This window comes from Pseudophryne corroboree, chromosome 6 (assembly GCF_028390025.1).
Source record: "Pseudophryne corroboree isolate aPseCor3 chromosome 6, aPseCor3.hap2, whole genome shotgun sequence".
NCBI classification, from domain to species: domain Eukaryota; kingdom Metazoa; phylum Chordata; class Amphibia; order Anura; family Myobatrachidae; genus Pseudophryne; species Pseudophryne corroboree.
The window spans coordinates 91,034,319-91,056,066 of record NC_086449.1 but is presented as its reverse complement, the minus strand read 5'-3'; the positions used below and the strand labels follow the sequence as shown (position 1 = coordinate 91,056,066).

Sequence of the window (21,748 nt, the reverse complement as noted above, 5' to 3'; positions counted from 1 at the left end):
AGACAGGACCCCACTAGCCCTTTGGGGAGACAGAGGGAGAGTTTGCCAGCACACACCCAAGCGCAATATAAATATATATATATATATATATATATATATATATATATATATAAATATAATATATATATATATATATATATATATATATATATATATATATATATATATATATATATATATATATATATATATATAGGGACAACCTTAATAAGTGTGTTCCCTTTATAGCAGCTCAAATATTATAAATATCGCCAATAAGTGCCCCCCCTCTCTGTTTTTACCCTGTTTCTGTAGTGCAGTGCAGGGGAGAGTCCTGGGAGGCTTCCTCGCAGCGGAGCTGGGCAGGAAAATGGCGCTGTGTGCTGAGGAGAATAGGCCCCGCCCCCTTTTCGGCGGGCTTCTTCTCCCGTTTTTTTTTGGAACCTGGCAGGGGTTAAATACATCCATATAGCCCCAGGGGCTATATGTGATATATTTTAGCCAGAATAGGTATATTACATTGCTGCCCAGGGCGCCCCCCCCCCAGCGCCCTGCACCCTCAGTGACCGCTGGTGTGAAGTGTGCAGAGAGCAATGGCGCACAGCTGCAGTGCTGTGCGCTACCTCATGAAGACTGAGACGTCTTCTGCCGCCGGTTTCTGGACCTCTTCTCTATTCGGCATCTGCAAGGGGGTCGGCGGCGCGGCTCCGGTGACCCATCCAGGCTGTACCTGTGATCGTCCCTCTGGAGCTAGTGTCCAGTAGCCTAAGAAGCAAATCCATCCTGCACGCAGGTGAGTTCACTTCTTCTCCCCTAAGTCCCTCGTTGCAGTGAGCCTGTTGCCAGCAGGACTCACTGAAAATAAAAAAACCTAACAAACTTTTTCTAAGCAGCTCTTTAGGAGAGCCACCTGGATTGCACCCTGCTTGGACGGGCACAAAAACCTAACTGAGGCTTGGAGGAGGAGCCAGTACACACCACCTAGTGGTCAAACTTTTAAATTTTGTGGCCTGTCTCCTGCGGAGCCGCTATTCCCCATGGTCCTGACGGAGTCCCAGCATCCACTAGGACGTCAGAGAAATGTGGGGGAGAGTTGGTATATGTAGGAAGTTTGCCCTCTTCAAATGAGCAGATTGTAAAGTAAGGAATTGACCACTCAGGACTATCCATCCACTAATGCTGCAGTGTTGTGGGCTGGGCATGTGTAGCCCTTTACAGGTGGCTCCCTCTGCAGGCCAGGGTAAATCGATGCCCAATTTTCTAGACTTAGCCAGTGAAGTGTCCAACATAGATAAGGGTCACTTTAGCTGAGCCCAGATGCCATCGGCAGGAGTGTGGCACCCAATGCTGATGTTTTACAGAACAAGCCCAACATACATATTGCACACAAGAGTTACACTTGTTCAACTTCACATCAAACTAGTTACAAACCTTGTGATGTTGCTCACGTATTTTTTGTCATCCACCACAACGTTCAACTGGCAGGCACGGGGAGCGAAGACATGCATTGGCTCTGGGAACATTGGCAGCTTCTCGCCTGGGGCAGCAGCAAGTACAATGGCTCTCCTGCGTGTCTGTGCTACACCGTACTGACCAGCCTGTGAGGTTACATATGCAATGGTTAGTAGCCAGGTGTGTTCTACCTTTCCCAAATGTTTCACTATTGCTCAGTTATGAAAATAACTTATGTGCAACCTAGAAGACAAACCGTGGCAAAATGTAAAGAAAAAAATAAGAATTTACTTACCGATAATTCTATTTCTCGTAGTCCGTAGTGGATGCTGGGGACTCCGTAAGGACCATGGGGAATAGCGGCTCCGCAGGAGACTGGGCACAAAAGTAAAGCTTTAGGACTACCTGGTGTGCACTGGCTCCTCCCCCTATGACCCTCCTCCAAGCCTCAGTTAGGATACTGTGCCCGGATGAGCGTACACCATAAGGAAGGATTTTGAATCCCGGGTAAGACTCATAGCAGCCACACCATATAACTTGTGATCTAAACCCAGTTAACAGCATGATAACAGAGGAGCCTCTAGAAAAGATGGCTCACTACAGCAATAACCCGATTTTTTGGTAACAACAACTATGTACCAGTATTGCAGACAATCCGCACTTGGGATGGGCGCCCAGCATCCACTACGGACTACGAGAAATAGAATTATCAGTAAGTAAATTCTTATTTTCTCTGACGTCCTAGTGGATGCTGGGGACTCCGTAAGGACCATGGGGATTATACCAAAGCTCCCAAACGGGCGGGAGAGTGCGGATGACTCTGCAGCACCAAATGAGAGAACTCCAGGTCCTCCTCAGCCAGGGTATCAAATTTGTAGAATTTTACAAACTTATTTGCTCCTGACCAAGTAGCTGCTCGGCAAAGTTGTAAAGCCGAGACCCCTCGGGCAGCCGCCCAAGATGAGCCCACCTTCCTTGTGGAATGGGCTTTTACAGATTTTGGCTGTGGCAGGCCTGCCACAGAATGTGCAAGCTGAATTGTACTACAAATCCAACGAGCAATAGTCTGCTTAGAAGCAGGAGCACCCAGCTTGTTGGGTGCATACAGAATAAACAACGAGTCAGATTTTCTGACTCCAGCCGTCCTGGAGACCTATATTTCCAGGGCTCTGACAACTTCTAGCAACTTGGAGTCCTCCAAGTCCCTAGTAGCCGCAGGCACCACAATAGGTTGATTCAGGTGAAACGCTGAAAACCACCTTAGGGAGAAACTGAGGACAAGTCCTCAATTCCGCCCTGTCCGAATGGAAAATCAGATGAGGGCTTTTACAGGATAAAGCCGCCAATTCTGACACACACCAGGGCCAACAGCATGACCACTTTCCATGTGAGATATTTTAACTCCACATATTTAAGTGGTTCAAACCAACGTGACTTTTGAAACCCAAAAACTACATTTAGATCCCAAGGTGCCACTGGAGGCACAAAAGGAGGCTGTATATACAGTACCCCTTTCACAAACGTCTGAACTTCAGGGACTGAAGCTAGTTCTTTTTGGAAGAAAATTGACAGGGCCGAAATTTGAACCTTAATGGACCCCCATTTCAGGCCCATAGACACTCCTGTTTGCAGGAAATGTAGGAATCGACCTAGTTGAAAATTCCTCCGTCGGGGCCTTACTGGCCTCGCACCACGCAACATATTTTCGCCAAATGCGGTGATAATGTTTTGCGGTTATATCTTTCCTGGCTTTGATCAGGATAGGAATGACTTCATCCGGAATGCCTTTCTCCTTCAGGATCCGGCGTTCAACCACCATGCCGTCAAACGCAGCCGCGGTAAGTCTTGGAACAGACAGGGTCCTTGCTGGAGCAGGTCCCTTCTTAGAGGTAGAGGCCACGGATCCTCCGTGAGCATCTCTTGAAGTTCCGGTTACCAAGTCCTTCTTGGCCAATCCGGAGCCACGAATATAGTGCTTACTCCTCTCCATCTTATAATTCTCAGTACCTTGGGTATGAGAGGCAGAGGAGGGAACACATACACTGACTGGTACACCCACTGTGTTACCAGAGCGTCTACAGCTATTGCCTGAGGGTCCCTTGACCTGGCGCAATACTTGTCGAGTTTTATAAACATGTGGAAGACTTCTGGGTGAAGTCCCCACTCTCCCGGGTGGAGGTCGTGTCTGCTGAGGAAGTCTGCTTCCCAGTTGTCCACTCCCGGAATGAATACTGCTGACAGTGCTATCACATGATTTTCCGCCCAGCGAAGAATCCTTGCAGCTTCTGCCATTGCCCTCCTGCTTCTTGTGTCACCCTGTCTGTTTACGTGGGTGACTGCCGAGATGTTGTCCGAATGGATCAACTCCGGGTGACCTTGAAGCAGAGGTCTTGCTGAGCTTAGAGCATTGTAAATGGCAATTAGCTTCAGGATATTTATGTCCGTGGTCACCAGGACCCAGTCCTGAATGTGCGGCCCTCTAGAACAGGCCTGGCCAACCTGTGGCTCTCCAGCTGTTGTAAAACTACAAATCCCATCATGCTTTGCCACAGTTTTGCTATTAGGGAATGCTAAAACTGTGGCAGGGCATGCTGGGATGTGTAGTTTCACAACATCTGGAGAGCCACAGGTTGGCCAGGCCTGCTCTAGAAGATGAGCACTCTGCAACCACTACAGGAGAGACACCCTTGTGCTTGGTGACAGGGTTATCCGCTGATGCATCTGAAGATGCGACCCGGACCATTTGTCCAGCAGGTCCCACTGGAAAGTTCTTGCGTGGAATCTGCCGAATGGGATTACTTCGTAGGAAGCCACCATTTTTCCCAGAACCATTTCATTGATGTACTGAGACTTGGCTCGGTTATAGGAGGTTCCCGACTAGCTCGGATAACTCCCTGACTTTCTCCTCCGGGAGAAACACCTTTTTCTGGACTGTGTCCAGGATCATCCCTAGGAACAGAATACGAGTCGTCGGAATCAGCTGCGATTTTGGAATATTGAGAATCCAATCGTGCTGCCGCAACACTACCTGAGATAGTGCTACACCGACCTCCAACTGTTCCCTGGATCTTACCCTTATCAGGGAATCGTCCAAGTAAGGGATAACTAAAATTCCCTTCCTTCGAAGGAGTATCATCATTTCGGCCATTACCTTGGTAAAGACCCGGGGTGCCGTGGACCATCCATACGGCAGCTTCTGAAACGGATAATGACAGTTCTGTACCATAAACCTGAGGTACCCTTGGTGAGAAGGGTAAATTGGGACATGAAGGTAAGCATCCTTGATGTCCCGAGACATCATGTAGTCCCCTTCTTCCAGGTTCGCAATCACTGCTCTGAGTGACTCAATCTTGAATTTGAACCTCCGTATGTAAGTGTTCAAGATTTTAGATTTAGAATTGGTCTCACCGAGCCGTCCGGCTTCGGTACCACAACAGTGTGGAATAATACCCCGTTCCCTGTTGCAGGAGGGGTACCTTGATTATCACCTGCTGGGAATACAGCTTGTGAATGGCTTCCAAAACTGCCTCCCTGTCAGAAGGAGACATCGGTAAAGCCGACTTTAGGAAACGGCGAGGGGGAGACGTCTCGAATTCCAATTTGTACCCCCGAGATATCACCTGAAGGGTTCAGGGGTCTACTTGCGAGTGAGCCCACTGCGCGCTGAAATTCATTGAGACGGGCCCCCACCGTGCCTGATTCTGCTTGTAAAGCCCCAGCGTCATACTGAGGGCTTGGCAGAGGCGGGAGAGGGCTTCTGTTCCTGGGAACTGGCTGATTTCTGCAGCCTTTTTCCTCTCCCTCTGTCACGGGGCAGAAATGAGGAACCTTTTGCCCGCTTGCCCACGAAAAGACTGCGCCTGATAATACGGCGTCTTCTTATGTTGAGAGGCGACCTGGGGTACAAACGTGGATTTCCCAGCTGTTGCCGTGGCCACCAGGTCTGAAAGACCGACCCCAAATAACTCCTCCCCTTAATAAGGCAATACTTCCAAATGCCGTTTGGAGCCGCATCCCCTGACCACCGTCGTGTCCATAACCCTCTACTAGCAGAAATGGACAACGCACTTAGACTTGATGCCAGTCGGCAAATATTCCGCTGTGCATCACGCATATATAGAAATGCATCTTTTAAATGCTCTATAGGCAATAATATACCGTCCCTATCTAGGGTATCAATATTTTCAGTCAGGGAATCCGACCACGCCAACCCAGCACTGCACATCCAGGCTGAGGCGATTGCTGGTCGCAGTATAACACCAGTATGTGTGTCAATACATTTTAGGATACCCTCCTGCTTTCTATCAGCAGGATCCTTAAGGGCGGCCATCTCAGGAGAGGGTAGAGCCCTTGTTCTTACAAGCGTGTGAGCGCTTTATCCACCCTAGGGGGTGTTTCCCAACGCACCCTAACCTCTGGCAGGAAAGGATATAATGCCAATAACATTTTAGCAATTATCAGTTGTTATCGGGGGAAACCCACGCATCACACACCTCATTTAATTTCTCAGATTCAGGAAAACTACAGGTAGTTTTTCCTCACCGAACATAATACCCCTTTTTGGTGGTACTCGTATTATCAGAAATGTGTAAAACATTTTTCATTGCCTCAATCATGTAACGTGTGGCCCTACTGGAAGTCACATTTGTCTCTTCACCGTCGACACTGGAGTCAGTATCCGTGTCGGCGTCTATATCTGCCATCTGAGGTAACGGGCGCTTTAGAGCCCCTGACGGCCTATGAGACGTCTGGACAGGCACAAGCTGAGTAGCCGGCTGTCTCATGTCAACCACTGTCTTTTATACAGAGCTGACACTGTCACGTAATTCCTTCCAACAGTTCATCCACTCAGGTGTCGACCCCCTAGGGGGTGACATCACTATTACAGGCAATCTGCTCCGTCTCCACATCATTTTTCTCCTCATACATGTCGACACAAACGTACCGACACAGCGCACACACAGGGAATGCTCTGATAGAGGACAGGACCCCACTAGCCCTTTGGGGAGACAGAGGGAGAGTTTGCCAGCACACACCAGAGCGCGCTATATATATATATATATATATATATATATATATATATATACATATACATATACATATACATATACATATACATATACATATACATATACATATATATATACACATACATACATATACACACACATAGGGATAACCTTATATAAGTGTTTTTCCCCTTATAGCTGCTGTATTTTTAATACTGCGCGTAATTAGTGCCCCCCTCTCTTTTTTAACCCTTTCTGTAGTGTAGTGACTGCAGGGGAGAGCCAGGGAGCTTCCCTCCAACGGAGCTGTGAGGGAAAATGGCGCCAGTGTGCTGAGGAGATAAGGCCGCCGAGAAGGGGGCGGAGCCTATCTCCCGTTTTTCTGTGTATTCTGGCAGGGGTTAAATTCATCCATATAGCCCAGGAGCTATATGCGATGCATTTTTTTGCCATCCAAGGTGTTTTTATTGCGTCTCAGGGCGCCCCCCCCCCCCCCCAGCGCCCTGCACCCTCAGTGACCGGAGTGTGAAGTGTGCTGAGAGCAATGGCGCACAGCTGCAGTGCTGTGCGCTACCTTGTTGAAGACAGGACGTCTTCTGCCGCCGATTTTCCGGACCTCTTCTGTCTTCTGGCTCTGTAAGGGGGCCGGCGGCGCGGCTCTGGGACCTATCCATGGCTGGGCCTGTGATCGGTCCCCCTGGAGCTAATGTCCAGTAGCCTAAGAAGCCCAATCCACTCTGCACGCAGGTGAGTTCGCTTCTTCTCCCCTTAGTCCCTCGATGCAGTGAGCCTGTTGCCAGCAGGTCTCACTGAACATAAAAAACCTAAAACTAAACTTTTCACTAAGCAGCTCAGGAGAGCCACCTAGTGTGCACCCTTCTCGTTCGGGCACAAAAATCTAACTGAGGCTTGGAAGAGGGTCATAGGGGGAGGAGCCAGTGCACACCAGGTAGTTCTAAAGCTTTACTTTTGTGCCCTGTCTCCTGCGGAGCCGCTATTCCCCATGGTCCTTACGGAGTCCCCAGCATCCACTAGGACGTCAGAGAAAAGGGGAGGAGTGAAGAGCAGCATATGGACACCAGTTTTTAAAAACTAGCTTTCCAGTTAGTGTCAACTGCACTCCGTAATCCAACAAGTCTGTGCTACCCAGAGAGGAATTTAATGACGGAACATTTTGGTCGTCTCAACTATACAGTTTGCAGAGGTCAGTTCAGTTTGACATGTTCCTTAGTAACCAGTAGCTCCCAGTCCTGCAACAGGACAAACCAAAGACGGCTAAAGTCTGGATGCCAAGAACAGGCTAAGCATTAAGCTGGGATGGAGTGTACCTAGCATATGCAACCTTATCTAGATGCACACGTGCCATCTTCAAGGTGTGACGACAGCTATAGCCGAGATCATAAGAGGACATTACCTTGTAGGGTGCAGTAGCAAAAGCTTGCATATTGTGAAGTTTTGAGCTTTGAGTTTTTTGGCTACACAAGATATCCTTTAACTAGGTTGTGCCCTTCTGTTCATTGTACCTTGCAAAGTTTAATGCCATTATGCTGTGAAATACAGTGGGGAAGGGGGGGAATCCTACATGCAAGTTAAGAAAGCCAAGACAGCAGCAGCTTGGCTCTCCAGCTTTGAAACTATGAAGGTAATGGTGATCAAGAGGTTAGAATTACCAGTGACAAAGCTAGCTATAGCTGGGTATAATGGGAGACTGGATTTATAACCGGTTACTGTGGTAGCACATCTTACCTGGAGGACTCCAAACGTGCACTGGTATCCCATCTGGACAAGACAGCGAAGGGTTAGTTTAAGCACCATAGAGCTTTTGAAAGACACAAAGTTCCTGACGTTTTCCAGTAGGAAGAATTTAGGACGGTAGTAGTCACAGTAGCTGGAGGATGAGAGACATTTGATTAGTAACAAAGCATCACACATTCTTTAGTTCAGTAGACTTCAGGTACTTAAGAGGTTATTAGAGACCTTGACTACTCACCTTAGATAAGATACAACAAGGGAGTTCTTGAACTTTGAGTAGGTTCTGGAATTGAACCGATTCATACCGCTAAAGCCTTGGCAGGGAGGGCCACCACACAACATCTCTACATCTCCTTTCTGGGGTAGCCTCTGGCCCAGAGAGTTGGTCTTCTCTCCTGACATGACCAGCTTCAGTAGAACATTGCAGTCTTCTGTGAAGACTGTAGTTCCAGGATTGTTTAATCTGAAAGCCTGGGCTGCTGGGTCCCACATCTCTATGGCCCATTTGGTCTCACATATACCTGTAGAAGTTATTTAATGCCTCAGTAAGATTCTAACACATGTAGATAGCATTTACAGAATCTGTATTCTTAGGGATATTTATGTATTTACACCTCAAGAATGGCATGTCCTCATCTTATTGTCCATACAGCACAGAACATGGTTTTTACCTGCTTGATGGAACCCCTCAGACAGACCACCACAGCCAGAGAATACATCTAGCGTATTGAGCTTAGGCACTTGATCCTCTGCGAGTTTTTGCTCACTTTCAGATGGTACAGATGATTTTCCTTTACCTACAGAGACAGGAGTGGGGTGACTTGTGTTCAACAAGTTTATCATGGACAAACAGTTTAACTTTAAAGCGGTAAATACCTTTCCCCTTGCCCTTTCCCTTCCCTTTGTTCATGGAGGTGCGAGCATGGTTAGGGGGATCCTCAAAGGACTTTGACTTTGCATTATAGGCCTAAAGAGGGAGCAACAGTGATTATAATAGTCTGGCAAGTCAGATTAGGCATGCTTTGTAGGATTCGATGAAACCCAAGTGTGGGACTGTAACTACAAGCACTAGGACTTCACATGCAAGCCAGAGCAGTTACCTCCAAGAAGTAGAATCTGTTTGATCCTCCAGCAGAGTACTCCTGAATAGACTCATTCAGATCTTCCCCATATTCTATTTTGCAGAGACCCTGGACATCTTTGAAGTCCACAGTCACCTCTTCATCACTCCAGTACACACTGTTAATGTCTGCATGGTAACTGGCTTGCATACCCTTGTGCGTGTTTTCAGGCCTGTGTAATAGACATTCATAGCAGAAGCACATGAAGGCAGGGCACTTATTCTGCCATGTCTTAGTACATTGTCCAACTTAGAGAAATCAGTGGGCCAGGCCAATTGTAAGACTTACCTGTAGAACTTATACACGCGCAGTTTAATATCCGCCTCATTTGGTTTCTTGTTGGTTCTTTTGTTACAGTAGATCTCCTTGATGCGACCTAGCCGGTATGGCTCTGGGGCATCCAAGTTGCTACCCTTAATGTAGTCAGAAGACTTGCGGTAGTATTCTGGATAGAGATCTTCATCCACATCATCCTTCTTGTGTGACCGCTTTGCAGGACTGCTCAGTTTCACACTAGAACCAAGAAGTGATGTTACTGCACTGCAGCAAATTCTGAACACATTGTAATGAACACAATCGTAAATGGCATACTGACAGGTGAAAGGATTCATCTGTCACAGGTCAAGCCAATGTAGCTTCTTGTAGAGCTAAAGTGTGCCTTTAGCAGATCCAAGAATTGCATTTGCCCAGTAAGTTGTACAGAAGCTCCAACTAGTTAAGGAACTCAATGCAATGTGTTTCCTCTATCTTTCATAAGGCACTCCGTGTACATTATGGCACTGCATGGTCTTAAACACTGAAAACTAGTTCCTCTAACACTGCACATGCTTCAATGAGTCCATATCAACCAAGTCAAGTCTCAGTGGGGAACATACCTGAACGTAAAGGCATCAGGCAGGAGTAATACACCATCACCGATCTTAAACTGCACACCGTTCTTTGTAGCAGTACTGTAGTAGACTCGATCATCAAGATCTTCTGCTATATCAGAGACTCTAGGCATTTCCCGTTGCCTTATTTCAGCTAGCCTGGCACAGCTGCTACAGAACCTGGTAAGATACACACATGAATTGTGAAAATTAGTTTAACACGTTCTCCTTGGAAATTATTTCCATATGTACCTGATCCAACACAGGCCTTTAAGGAAAGTTAGAGAAAGCTAGTTTTGTGCCTACAAAGTTGACTAGTTCCTGGTCAGGAAAAACTAGACCCAGACTCACTTGTGTTTATTGTCCTCTGTTGGCTGTGGATTTGGTGGAGTCTCAAAGCGTGCATACTCTGGATCATACCACAGCTGGTAGAAATAAGACTTCCCATCATCTTCTATCACATAGTCGTTGTCCACCCCACCCTGAGATATAGATTAAACACTTGAGTCACTCAAATAAAAAAAAATAAAAAAAAAGTGACCACAACCTGCAAAGCACACACACCTACCAGTTTAAGAGCCATAATACCAATACCTACCACAAGATGGTTGAAGCCATCATTTAGCTTTTTAAAGGGTACATTACTGTAGATTACGCATTTTACATAACCTGCTCAGAAACTGCAAGATTTACACTGACATACGGAGTGGGTGCTTTAGAAGCTTCACACAGAACTATTGCAAGAGATTACTTATCAAGGCTGTTGCCCAAGATACTCACTTCCATAAACCAATTGTCAGATGGTGCTTTGTAGACCACATTGACCTTGCCATGAATATAGGACAGCTGCATATCCTCACACTCATCCACAAGAAAGAGTTCCAGAGGTTCTGACGTGGCTCCTAAGACTGTATCTGTTCCCAGGCAGAACCAGTGAGCATGAAACATTGGGCCATTGATATCCTCCCACATGGAGGTGATCCTGCAAATGAGACATTAAAATGTAAAACTGCACAGAAGATATAAAGCAGCCATAATTAAGATTTGGCCAGAGGATCAGGGTAAAAGACATTTGTCTGGTTTCATAGCAGCTGCAAACAAAGTACTTGAGAGGAAACCTTCCCATAACTCCATCAGGTGCACAGTTCTAAGGTAACACTCCACAAGAATTAAATGTATTAACATTTCAATGGCTTCACATACCTGGCCAAATACAGGGGCTCGGTGGGATTATCGGGGCTCACAGATACACAATCACCAACTTCAAGAATTTCAGAATCAATGGACACTTTAAGGTAATATTCCTTCTTCCCTTCAATCTTGAAATTAGGGGGGGGAAATAAAAATAAGATTTTACTCACCGGTAAATCTATTTCTCGTAGTCCGTAGTGGATGCTGGGGACTCCGTAAGGACTATGGGGAATAGACGGGCTCCGCAGGAGACTGGGCACTCTAAGAATTAGTACTAATGGTGTGCACTAGCTCCTCCCTCTATGCCCCTCCTCCAGACCTCAGTTAAGGAAACTGCCCGGAAGAGCTGACATTACAAGGAAAGGATTTTGGAATCCAGGGTAAGACTCATACCAGCCACACCAATCACACCGTATAACTTGTGATAACATCTCCAGTTAACAGTATGAACAACAAACGAGCATCACTCAACGGATGCCACATAACCCTTTATTAAGCAATAACTATATACATGTATTGCAGAAAGTCCGCACTTGGGACGGGCGCCCAGCATCCACTATGGACTACGAGAAATAGATTTACCGGTGAGTAAAATCTTATTTTCTCTAACGTCCTAATGGATGCTGGGGACTCCGTAAGGACCATGGGGATTATACCAAAGCTCCCAGAGTGCGGATGACTCTGCAGCACCGAATGGGCAAACACAAGGTCCTCCTAGCCAGGGTATCAAACTTGTAGAATTTTGCAAAGGTGTTTGAACTCGACCAAGTAGCAGCTCGACAAAGCTGTAATGCCGAGACCCCTCGGGCAGCCGCCCAAGAAGAGCCCACTTTCCTTGTGGAATGGGCTTTTACCGATTATGGATGCGGCAAGCCAGCCACAGAATGAGCCTGCTGGATCGTGTTACAAATCCAGCGAGCAATAATCTGCTTTGAAGCAGGAGCACCCAGCTTGTTGGATGCATACATGATAAACAGCGAGTCAGTTTTTCTGACTCCAGCCGTTCTGGCTACATAAATCTTCAAAGCCCTGACCACATCAAGCAACTTGGAATCCTCCAAGTCACGAGTAGCCGCAGGCACCACAATAGGTTGGTTCAAATGAAAGGATGACACCACCTTCGGCAGAAACTGCGGACGAGTCCGTAATTCTGCCCTGTCCATATGGAAAACCAGATAGGGGCTTTTACATGACAAAGCCGCCAATTCTGACACACGCCTAGCCAAAGCTAAGGCCAATAGCATGACCACTTCCACGTGAGATACTTTATACCTCCACGGTCTTAAGTGGCTCAAACCAGTGGCATTTCAGGAAACCCAACACCACATTGAGATCCCAAGGTGCCACAAAAGGGGGCTGAATATGTAGCACTCCCTTAACAAACGTCTGAACCTCAGGAAGAGAAGCCAGTTCTTTTTGAAAGAAAATGGATAGGGCTGAAATCTGGATCTTTATGGACCCCAATTTTAAAGCCCATAGTCACTCCTGACTGTAGGAAGTGCAGGAACCGGCCCAGCTGGTATTCCTCTGTAGGGGCCTTCCTGGCCTCACACCAAGCAACATATTTTCACCATATACGGTGATAGTGCTTTGCGGTCACGTCCTTCCTAGCCTTTATTAGTGTAGGAATAACTTCATCCGGAATGCCTTTTTCCACTAGGATCCGGCGTTCAACCGCCATGCCGTCAAACGCAGCAAGTCTTGGAACAGACAGGGTCCCTGTTGCAACAGGTCCTGTCTGAGAGGCAGAGGCCATGGATCCTCTGAGCATTTCTTGCAGTTCCGGGTACCAAGTCCTTCTTGGCCAATCCGGAACAATGAGTATTGTTCTCACTCCTCTTTTTCTTACGATTCTCAGCACCTTGGTTATGAGAGGAAGAGGAGGAAACACAGACCGACTGGAACACCCACAGTGTTACCAGTGCGTCCACAGCTATCGCCTGAGGGTCCCTTGACCTGGCGCAATACCTTTTTAGCCTTTTGTTGAGGCGGGACGCCATCATGTCCACCTGTGGCAGTTCCCATCGATTTGAAATCTGCGTGAAGACTTCTTGATGAAGTCCCCACTCTCCCGGGTGGAGGTCGTGCCTGCTGAGGAAGTCTGCTTCCCAGTTGTCCACTCCTGGAATGAACACTGCTGACAGTGCTTGCACGTGATTCTCTGCCCAACGAAGAATCCTGGTGGCTTCCGCCATTGCCACCCTGCTTCTTGTGCCGCCCTGGCGGTTTACATGGGCCACTGCGGTGATGTTGTCTGACTGAATCAGCACCGGTTGGTTTCAAAGCAGAGGCTCCGCTTGACTCAGGGCGTTGTATATGGCCCTTAGTTCCAGGATATTGATGTGCAGACAAGCCTCCCGACTTAACTACAGCTCTTGGAGGTTTCTTCCCCGAGTGACTGCCCCCCATCCTCGGAGGCTTGCATCCGTGGTCACCAGGACCCAGTCCTGTATGCCGAACCTGCGGTGCTCGAGAAGGTGAGCACTCTGCAGCCACCACAGAAGACACCCTGGCCCTGGGGGATAGGGTGATCAGCCGATGCATCTGAAGCAGCGATCCGGACCACTTGTCCAACAGATCCCACTGAAAGATCCTCGCATGGAACCTGCCGAAGGGAATGGCTTCGTATGACGCCACCATCTTTCCCAGGACTCGCGTGCAGTGATGCACCGAAACCCGTTTTGGTTTTAGGAGGTCTCTGACCAGAGTCACGAGCTCCTGAGCCTTCTCCGCCGGGAGAAACACCTTCTTCTGGTCTGTGTCCAGAATCATACCCAGGAAGGGCAGACGAGTTGTAGGAATCAGCTGCGACTTGAATATTCAGAATCCAGCCATGCTGTTGCAACACTTCCTGAGAGTGTGCTACGCTGATCAGCAACTGCTCCCTGGACCTCGCCTTTATGAGGAGATCGTCCAAGTATGGGATAATTGTAACTCCTTGCTTTCGAAGGAGCACCATCATTTCCGCCATTACCTTTGAAAATATTCTCGGTGCCGTGGACAGGCCAAATGGCAACGTCTGGAATTGGTAATGACAGTCCTGTACCACAAACCTGAGGTACTCCTGATGAGATGGATAAATGGGGACATGCAAGTAAGCATCCTTGATGTCGAGAGACACCATAAAATCCCTCTTCCAGGCTTGCAATGACCGCTCTGAGCGATTCCATTTTGAACTTGAATTTCTTCAGATAAATGTTGAGGGATTTTAAATTCAAAAATGGGTCTGACCGAACCGTCTCGGTTTTGGTACCACAAACATTGTGGAATAGTAACCCCTTCCCTGTTGGAGGGGAACCTTTACCACCACCTGCTGGAGATATAACTTGTGAATTGCCGCTAACACTACCTCCCTTTCCCTGGGGGAAGCTGGCAGGGCTGATTTTAGGAAACTGAGGGGGCATCACTTCGAATTCCAGCTTGTATCCCTGAGACAATCTGTATAGCCCAGGGATCCACCTGTGAACGAACCCACTGGTTGCTGAAATTTCAGCAGACGCGCCCCCACCGCTCCCGGCTCCACCTGTGGAGCCCCAGCGTCATGCGGTGGATTTAGTGGAAGCCGGGGAGGACTTCTGTTCCTGGGAACTAGCTGTATGGTGCAGCTTCTTTCCTCTACCCCTGCCTCTGGCAAGAAAGGATGCACCTCTGACTTTCTTGCTTTTTGTGAACGAAAGGACTGCATTTGGTAATACGGTGCTTTCTTAGGCTGTGAGGGAATATATGGCAAAAAATTTGACTTCCCAGCCGTAGCTGTGGAAACTAGGTCCGAGAGACCGTCCCCAAACAATTCCACACCCTTATAAGGTAAAACCTCCATGCGTTTTTTTTTTTTTTTTTTAGTCGGCATCACCGGTCCATTGCCGAGTCCACAGGACCCTTCTGGCAGAAATCGACATTGCGTTTATTCTAGAGCCCAGTAGGCAAATGTCCCTCTGGGCATCCCTCATATATAGGACAGCGTCTTTGATATGCCCCAGGGTCAGTAAAATAGGACTCCCTGTCCATGGTATCTATCCATGCTGCTACAGCACTACACATCCAGGCCGAAGCAATTGCTGGCCTCAGCAGAGTACCGGAATGTGCATAAACAGACTTCAGGATACCTTCCTGCTTCCTATCCGCAGGATCCTTTAGGGTGGCCGTATCCTGTGACGGCAGGGCCACCTTCTTGGATAAGCGTGTCAACGCTTTGTCTACCCTAGGGGAGGATTCCCAGCGTAACCTGTCCGTTGGCGGGAAAGGATACACCATAAGTAATCTTTTGGAAATCAGCACTTTCCTATCAGGAGAATCCCACGCTTTTTCACATAATTCATTTAATTCATGTGAAGGGGGAAAGTCACCTCTTGCTTTTTCTCCCCAAACATATAAACCCTCTTGTCAGGGACAGGGTTTTCCTCTGATATATGCAACACATCCTTCATTGCTATAATCATGTAGCGGATGGCTTTAGTCATTTTAGGCTGCAATTTTGCCTCATCGCCACTGGAGTCGGAATCCGTGTCGATATCTGTGTCAACCAACTGGGATAGTGGGCGCTTTTGAGACCCTGACGGCCTCTGAGCTGTAGGATCAGGCATGGGTTGAGACCCCGACTGTCCCAAGGCTTCAGCTTTATCCAACCTTTTATGCAAGGAGTTTACATCATCATTTAACACCTTCCACATATCCATCCAATCAGGTGTCGGCGCCGTCGGCGGAGACACCACATTCATCTGCACCTGTTCTGCCTCCACGTAGCCTTCCTCGTCAAACATGTCGACACAATCGTACCGACACCGCAGACACAGGGGATGCTCTAATTGAGGACAGGACACCCACAAGGCCTTTTGGGGAGACAGTATGCCAGCACACCCCAGCGCTCTATAACCCAGGGATTACACAGTAACTTAGTGTTTACCCAGTAGCTGCTGTATAACTGATTTATGCGCCCCCCCTCTCTTTTTACCTGGAGACTGCAGGGGAGAGCCTGGGGAGCTTCCTCTCAGCGGAGCTGTGGAGAGAAAATGGCGCTGGCGAGTGCTGAGGAAGAAGCCCCGCCCCCTCAGCGGCGGGCTTCTGTCCCGCTTTGTGTAAAAATAATGGCGGGGGCTCATACATATATACAGTGCCCAGCTGTATATATGACTTGCCAAGAGGTATCATAATTGCTGCCCAGGGCGCCCCCCTGCGCCTTGCACCCTACAGTGACCGGAGTGTGTGGGTAGTGTGGGAGCAATGGCGCACAGCTGCAGTGCTGTGCGCTACCTCATGTGAAGACAGGAGTCTTCTGCCGCCGATTTCGATGTCTTCTTGCTTCTGCCGGCTTCCGTCTCTGCGAGGGGGACTGCGGCGCGGCTCCGGGAACGGACGACCAAGGTTAAGATCCTGTGTTCGAACCCTCTGGAGCTAATGGTGTCCAGTAGCCTAAGAAGCGCAACCTGGCCCCAGTTAGTAGGTTTGCTTCTCTCTCCTCAGTCCCACGTAGCAGAGAGTGTTGCCAGCAGAAGCTCTCTGAAAATAAAAAAAACCTAACTAAAATACTTTATCAGCAAGCTCAGGAGAGCTCACTAAAAGCACCCAGCTCTGTCTGGGCACAGATTCTAACTGAGGTCTGGAGGAGGGGCATAGTGGGAGGAGCTAGTGCACACCATTAGTACCAATTCTCTTAGAGTGCCCAGTCTCCTGCGGAGCACGTCTATTCCCCATGGTCCTTACGGAGTCCCCAGCATCCACTAGGACGTTAGAGAAATAAAACTTTATAACTTCACCAGGTGACAATGTATCTTCACATGTCTGAATCTAAAGACAGGTTACCTTAATTGGGTCACCACACCAGGATATCCTGTTCTTTTTCTCCTGTTTCTTCTTACGGCCCTGCAGAATTTTCTTAGGAGATGGCATTTCTGGGATGTTATCATCCACTTCCTCATCTTCATCAGCTTCTTTGACTGCCAAATTTGGACACCTGATAATACCAAGTATCAGGTCAATACAGAGTTCTGCACTGGTCTCTGTAGCCCACCCTTTCACACAGCATTGCATTACCTCCTCTGCAGACAGGCCTGCTTGCTACGGCCGTTGCCTCCAAACTTCACCATGTCTTGGCAGGCTTTGCACTTGCCGCAGTCTGGCTGCTGACAAACCTGTACAGAGATTGGGTCAGGTTTTTGCATTAGGAACAGGAATTGTTAGTTTGCTGTATTAGACCAAGTGAGCAGACCAGAACATACCTCACAAACCCCACAGCGCCTGCGCTTGGAGTTCTCCTTCTCTTCATCATTCTCAATTTGTTCAGAGAAGAAGGTGTCAAAGATCTGATACACAAGCCTGGTTGTTGTTGCCTTCGTGGGTCCTTTGTCCTTCACAATCTTTGTGGGATGTCTGATCGCGTGTCTCCGTGCTGCCCGCCTAACAAGATATTTACAACCAGGTTAAGACTAGTAAATAGCAGAAGTGTTACACATTCCGATTGCTCCTTTGTGACCCACCTCTTTCCTAGTGTGACACCAGCCAGCTTGATCAGGTCTCTCATGCAAGGTGTTATAATGACAGGCTGTTCATCACTATCAGCAGCATCATCATAGCTCTCTACCTGTTCCACCACAAACTGAGCATGTCTCAGCAGAGAGTCTTCGGTGAAACGGTTGAAGTTAAGACCAGCTGGAGGGACTGTTGTCTATAAGAAGCAGAGACGTTAGAACACTACCTTACTAGAGGCTAGATTTACACAGGCTCTCTTTCCACAGGAAGAGGTGCATCTAGTTTTCAATATCCATTTAATTGGTTCTACTATATACAGCTAGTTTTGAAACTGCAACTCAAGGTTCTCTTCTATATTTTGGTTTGTTTAGTGGTTAAGGACAGGTAGAGAGTCCATTTATGAGTGATCATGCCCATATACATAGATTTGCTGGTTGTATTATGTTTTAACTGATCTGACTGGACATGCCAAGGCAAATATCAGCCAATTCAGGTAATATTGATCTCAAGCCTAGGGCTCTGCCATTTAAGCATAGCTGCTGACATACTGGGTATTAGAAACAAGCCAGCCAGGACACCTTCTGTTAAGAAAGCAGAATGTGCATTTCCCCCTATGTGCGCCTTTTGTATGGGATTGTAATACAAGGCATTGTTAACATATCTAGCATTACAGTCGTACCATCCCAAACTCAATACTTCACCCCATACCCAAGTATCACACCAGCTGAAGCCCTAGGAAAGGCCTCACTGTATCACCATTCCACGTAGCTGCCACTTACTTCAATCTTATTGAGAAGATCCTCATAGGACACATCTGGATTGTGTTGGAGGAACTCCACTACTATTTTGCTCATATAAATCTTCTCCTGCATCAAGGCAAAGATCTGACCATACTCCTCACTGGGATCCATCAGAACATAGTCCGCAAATGCTGCAATACAAGAAACGCATGACACTTCATGACGCAGTTCACAATATACAGACCAGTTACTTTGTGAATGGGTATTTTCTTACCAGTTGTGAAGCCAATTAGAGCTTTCTCCCCTCCATCAAAGCCAGTTATCCACCAAGCATTAATTGGACCCAGTTTCTTTGCCCTTACGCCACCTGTCAGACAAGGAGAGGGTTAAATAAGTCCCTCACATAGAAGCCAATCTTACACAGTAAGTGCCAGACTTCCTCACCATCTAGAGAAGGATTGTCATCATATATTGGCTTCACAACACCACTGAAATACAGCTCAACATTCTTCTCAATCAAACCAGAATCAAAGGGACATAGATGACCTCTCTTGTCATAAATACTAGAGCAGGGTAAAAAAAAAAAAAAAAAAAAAAGTTCAGTTACTTAACATGGGACTAAACATTTTATAGTTTGCAAAAACGTCAAGATGACATGTTTATAATGCAAGATATTCAGGAGACCCACCAACCTGAAACATGTAACTTTGTGCTGGGGAAGGTCGTCATAGCTTTCAAAGCCATCCTCATTGGCATCAAATAGGGAAAGACGCTCATCAGTCAACATTTCTGGCTCATCCAACTGGGAAAGAATATGAAGTTTAGATTAAAGACCATAGTCCAGTTCCAGATGTTGTAAAACTCAGACAAACGCAAACGCAAACACTTTCCTCCAGTGTTATGCCATCACATTGTATGTTACAATAAGGTAAAGTAAGGCAGATAAAAGCTTTTGGAAGACAAATGTGGCAAGAAGTTGTTTTCACTTACTGCATCAGCTGGGTCACCTTGAAAGTACTTAAGATCAGGGTCATCCAGATACTGCCTGCAGTCCATGCATTTTGGTGGAGGGGTCTGAAGCATAATAGAAAATAAGTTTTAAATGAATGCTGTTTAAAAAGAGGCTTTTGGTATTTAAAGATAAATCAATTTCTCTGAATCCACTTGGGGATACAAACACTTCAGACAGCTGGGGTGTGAAGTAAGCAGACCGGAGGCGGCACATTTGTAATCTTAAAAAAACAAAAACACAAGTTTATGCACAGCCGGCATCTCCCCTTTACACTCCCTAATACCTCAGTTTAAAAAAAAAAAAAAATTATGGAGGAGAAGAGGGAACATGAACACAAAGCCCCTATTGAGGAACCAACTGTAGCAACAGGTCAATCAACCAAGAACCCTGAACTTAATGAAGAAAAAATAAAAAATAAAATAAGTTTTAACTCATTTGAACTAGAACATGCAGGCTGACAACAATGAGGTGGGCATCCAGTGCCCCCAAGTGGATTCAGAGAAATGGATTTAACGGTAAGTACCAAAATCCTCATTCACTAGGGGGGACACTGGGACGTCACCAGCTGTCTGAAGTGTTCCAAAGAAACTCCCATGGGCGGGTGTGCTGTCCGAAGCCTGTAGTACTAAAACTTCCAAATCTGGTATCCTTAGATGCAAAAGTATCAAACCTGTAGAATCAAGTGAACAGTTGGTAGTGGAGGCTCCTCTAGCTGCCGCCCATGAAGCCCCCCCCAAATCTGGTGGTATGAGCCCCACCCAAAACAGAACCCTCTTACCACTAGAGATACACAAGTCTGCTTGATGGTAAATTGTATCCATCTAGCAAGTCGCTTTGAAGCCGGCCAATACTTCTTGGGCCCAGCATATAGAACAAAGTGTCAGATTCACAGCGGTCAGCCTGAACGTAAATCTTTAAGGCTCTTACCACATCCAAATATATCCCCCTCCACAACTCCTTGGAAGGAGGGGACCACAATGAGTTGGTTAGTGTGGAAACCTGAAACCACATTAGGGAGGAATTGCATTTTTGTACGGAGCTCCGCTCTGTCCTCATGAAAGATGAGGAAAGGAATCTTACAACAGAGCCCCTAACTCTGAGACACACTGTGCTGAAGCCAAAGCTTAGAGAAGGGTAACTTTCCAGGAAATTTTAGATCTGCTTTCTCCAAAGGCTCAAAAACGGTTAATTTAAAAAAAAAAAAAGTCAAGAAATAAAGATCCAACGAGGCCATGGGTGGACGAAAAGGTGTTTGTATTCTTAATATGCACTGCAAAAGAGTCTTGGCAGCCTTGAAGGATGCCAGATGTTGGAACATAGAGAGCAGAGACTTGTACCTTAAAGAATCCCAACCTCAAACCTCCATCCAAACCATTTTGAAGAAATCTCAAGTCTATTGAGGCGGAACTCTGGAATTCCAACCCTTAGACGGACACCAAATTCTATAGTAATGTGCTGCAGTAACTGGCTTTCTAGCGGCCAACATGGTATGGGTAGCAGATTCCAGAATTACTCAGTCTTAGAATCATGCAGTCAAACATAGCCTGTTCAGGTCTGGGTGAAGGTATGGGCCTTGTGACAAGAGGTCCTCACCTCTGTCAGCCTCAAAGGGTCCTCCTCAGAGTACCAACTTCTGTGAGGCCATGCTGGTGCTATTAAAATCATCCACACTCTTTCCCTTTTTACCTTCAACACCTTGGGTAATAAGAGGAAATGGTGGAAAGATGTACACCAGATCGTATGGCATGGGGTTAGTCAGCGCATCTACCGCCTCTGCTGCGGGATACCGCATCCTGGATACATACCTCAGTAGCTGATGGATGTTCTGAGAGGCCATTAAGTCCATTTGTGGCAGACCCCATCGATGTACTACAGTCTTGAAAACCTGTGGGTGTAAACACCACTCTCCTGGATGCATATTGATCCGCTTCCCAATTTTCTACTCCTGGTATGAAGACTGCCGACCAGATTATATTGCATCTTTCTGTCCAAGACAGGATCCTTGTGGACTCCTTTAAGGCCATGCGGCTCTTTGTTCCTCCCTGTAGTCATTATCGGACTGAATTCTCACATGCCGAGCCCTCACTATGTCCTCCGCAAGAAGAATATTGTAAATGGCTTAGTTCCAGAATATTTATTGGGCGACTGCTCTCCTGCA

At 47.1% G+C, this 21,748-nt stretch overlaps 1 protein-coding gene across 1 annotated transcript in view; it reads right to left on the bottom strand.

Annotated features, from left to right (window-relative positions):
* Positions 1–21,748, bottom strand: part of DNMT1 (DNA methyltransferase 1) — a 91,510-nt gene that overhangs the window by 8,801 nt on the left and 60,961 nt on the right. The window contains exons 9-28 of the mRNA XM_063931480.1: positions 19,569–19,652; positions 19,271–19,380; positions 19,023–19,141; positions 18,853–18,945; positions 18,618–18,769; positions 17,847–18,034; positions 17,589–17,766; positions 17,404–17,501; positions 17,173–17,323; positions 11,386–11,501; positions 10,963–11,164; positions 10,534–10,664; positions 10,189–10,362; positions 9,602–9,826; positions 9,293–9,485; positions 9,069–9,159; positions 8,864–8,989; positions 8,431–8,713; positions 8,187–8,328; positions 1,411–1,577 (exon numbers count right to left, since the gene is read on the bottom strand). Of these exons, the coding sequence (XP_063787550.1) occupies positions 1,411–1,577; positions 8,187–8,328; positions 8,431–8,713; positions 8,864–8,989; positions 9,069–9,159; positions 9,293–9,485; positions 9,602–9,826; positions 10,189–10,362; positions 10,534–10,664; positions 10,963–11,164; positions 11,386–11,501; positions 17,173–17,323; positions 17,404–17,501; positions 17,589–17,766; positions 17,847–18,034; positions 18,618–18,769; positions 18,853–18,945; positions 19,023–19,141; positions 19,271–19,380; positions 19,569–19,652 (3,023 nt within the window). The remainder of the gene's footprint in view (positions 1–1,410; positions 1,578–8,186; positions 8,329–8,430; positions 8,714–8,863; positions 8,990–9,068; positions 9,160–9,292; positions 9,486–9,601; positions 9,827–10,188; positions 10,363–10,533; positions 10,665–10,962; positions 11,165–11,385; positions 11,502–17,172; positions 17,324–17,403; positions 17,502–17,588; positions 17,767–17,846; positions 18,035–18,617; positions 18,770–18,852; positions 18,946–19,022; positions 19,142–19,270; positions 19,381–19,568; positions 19,653–21,748) is intronic.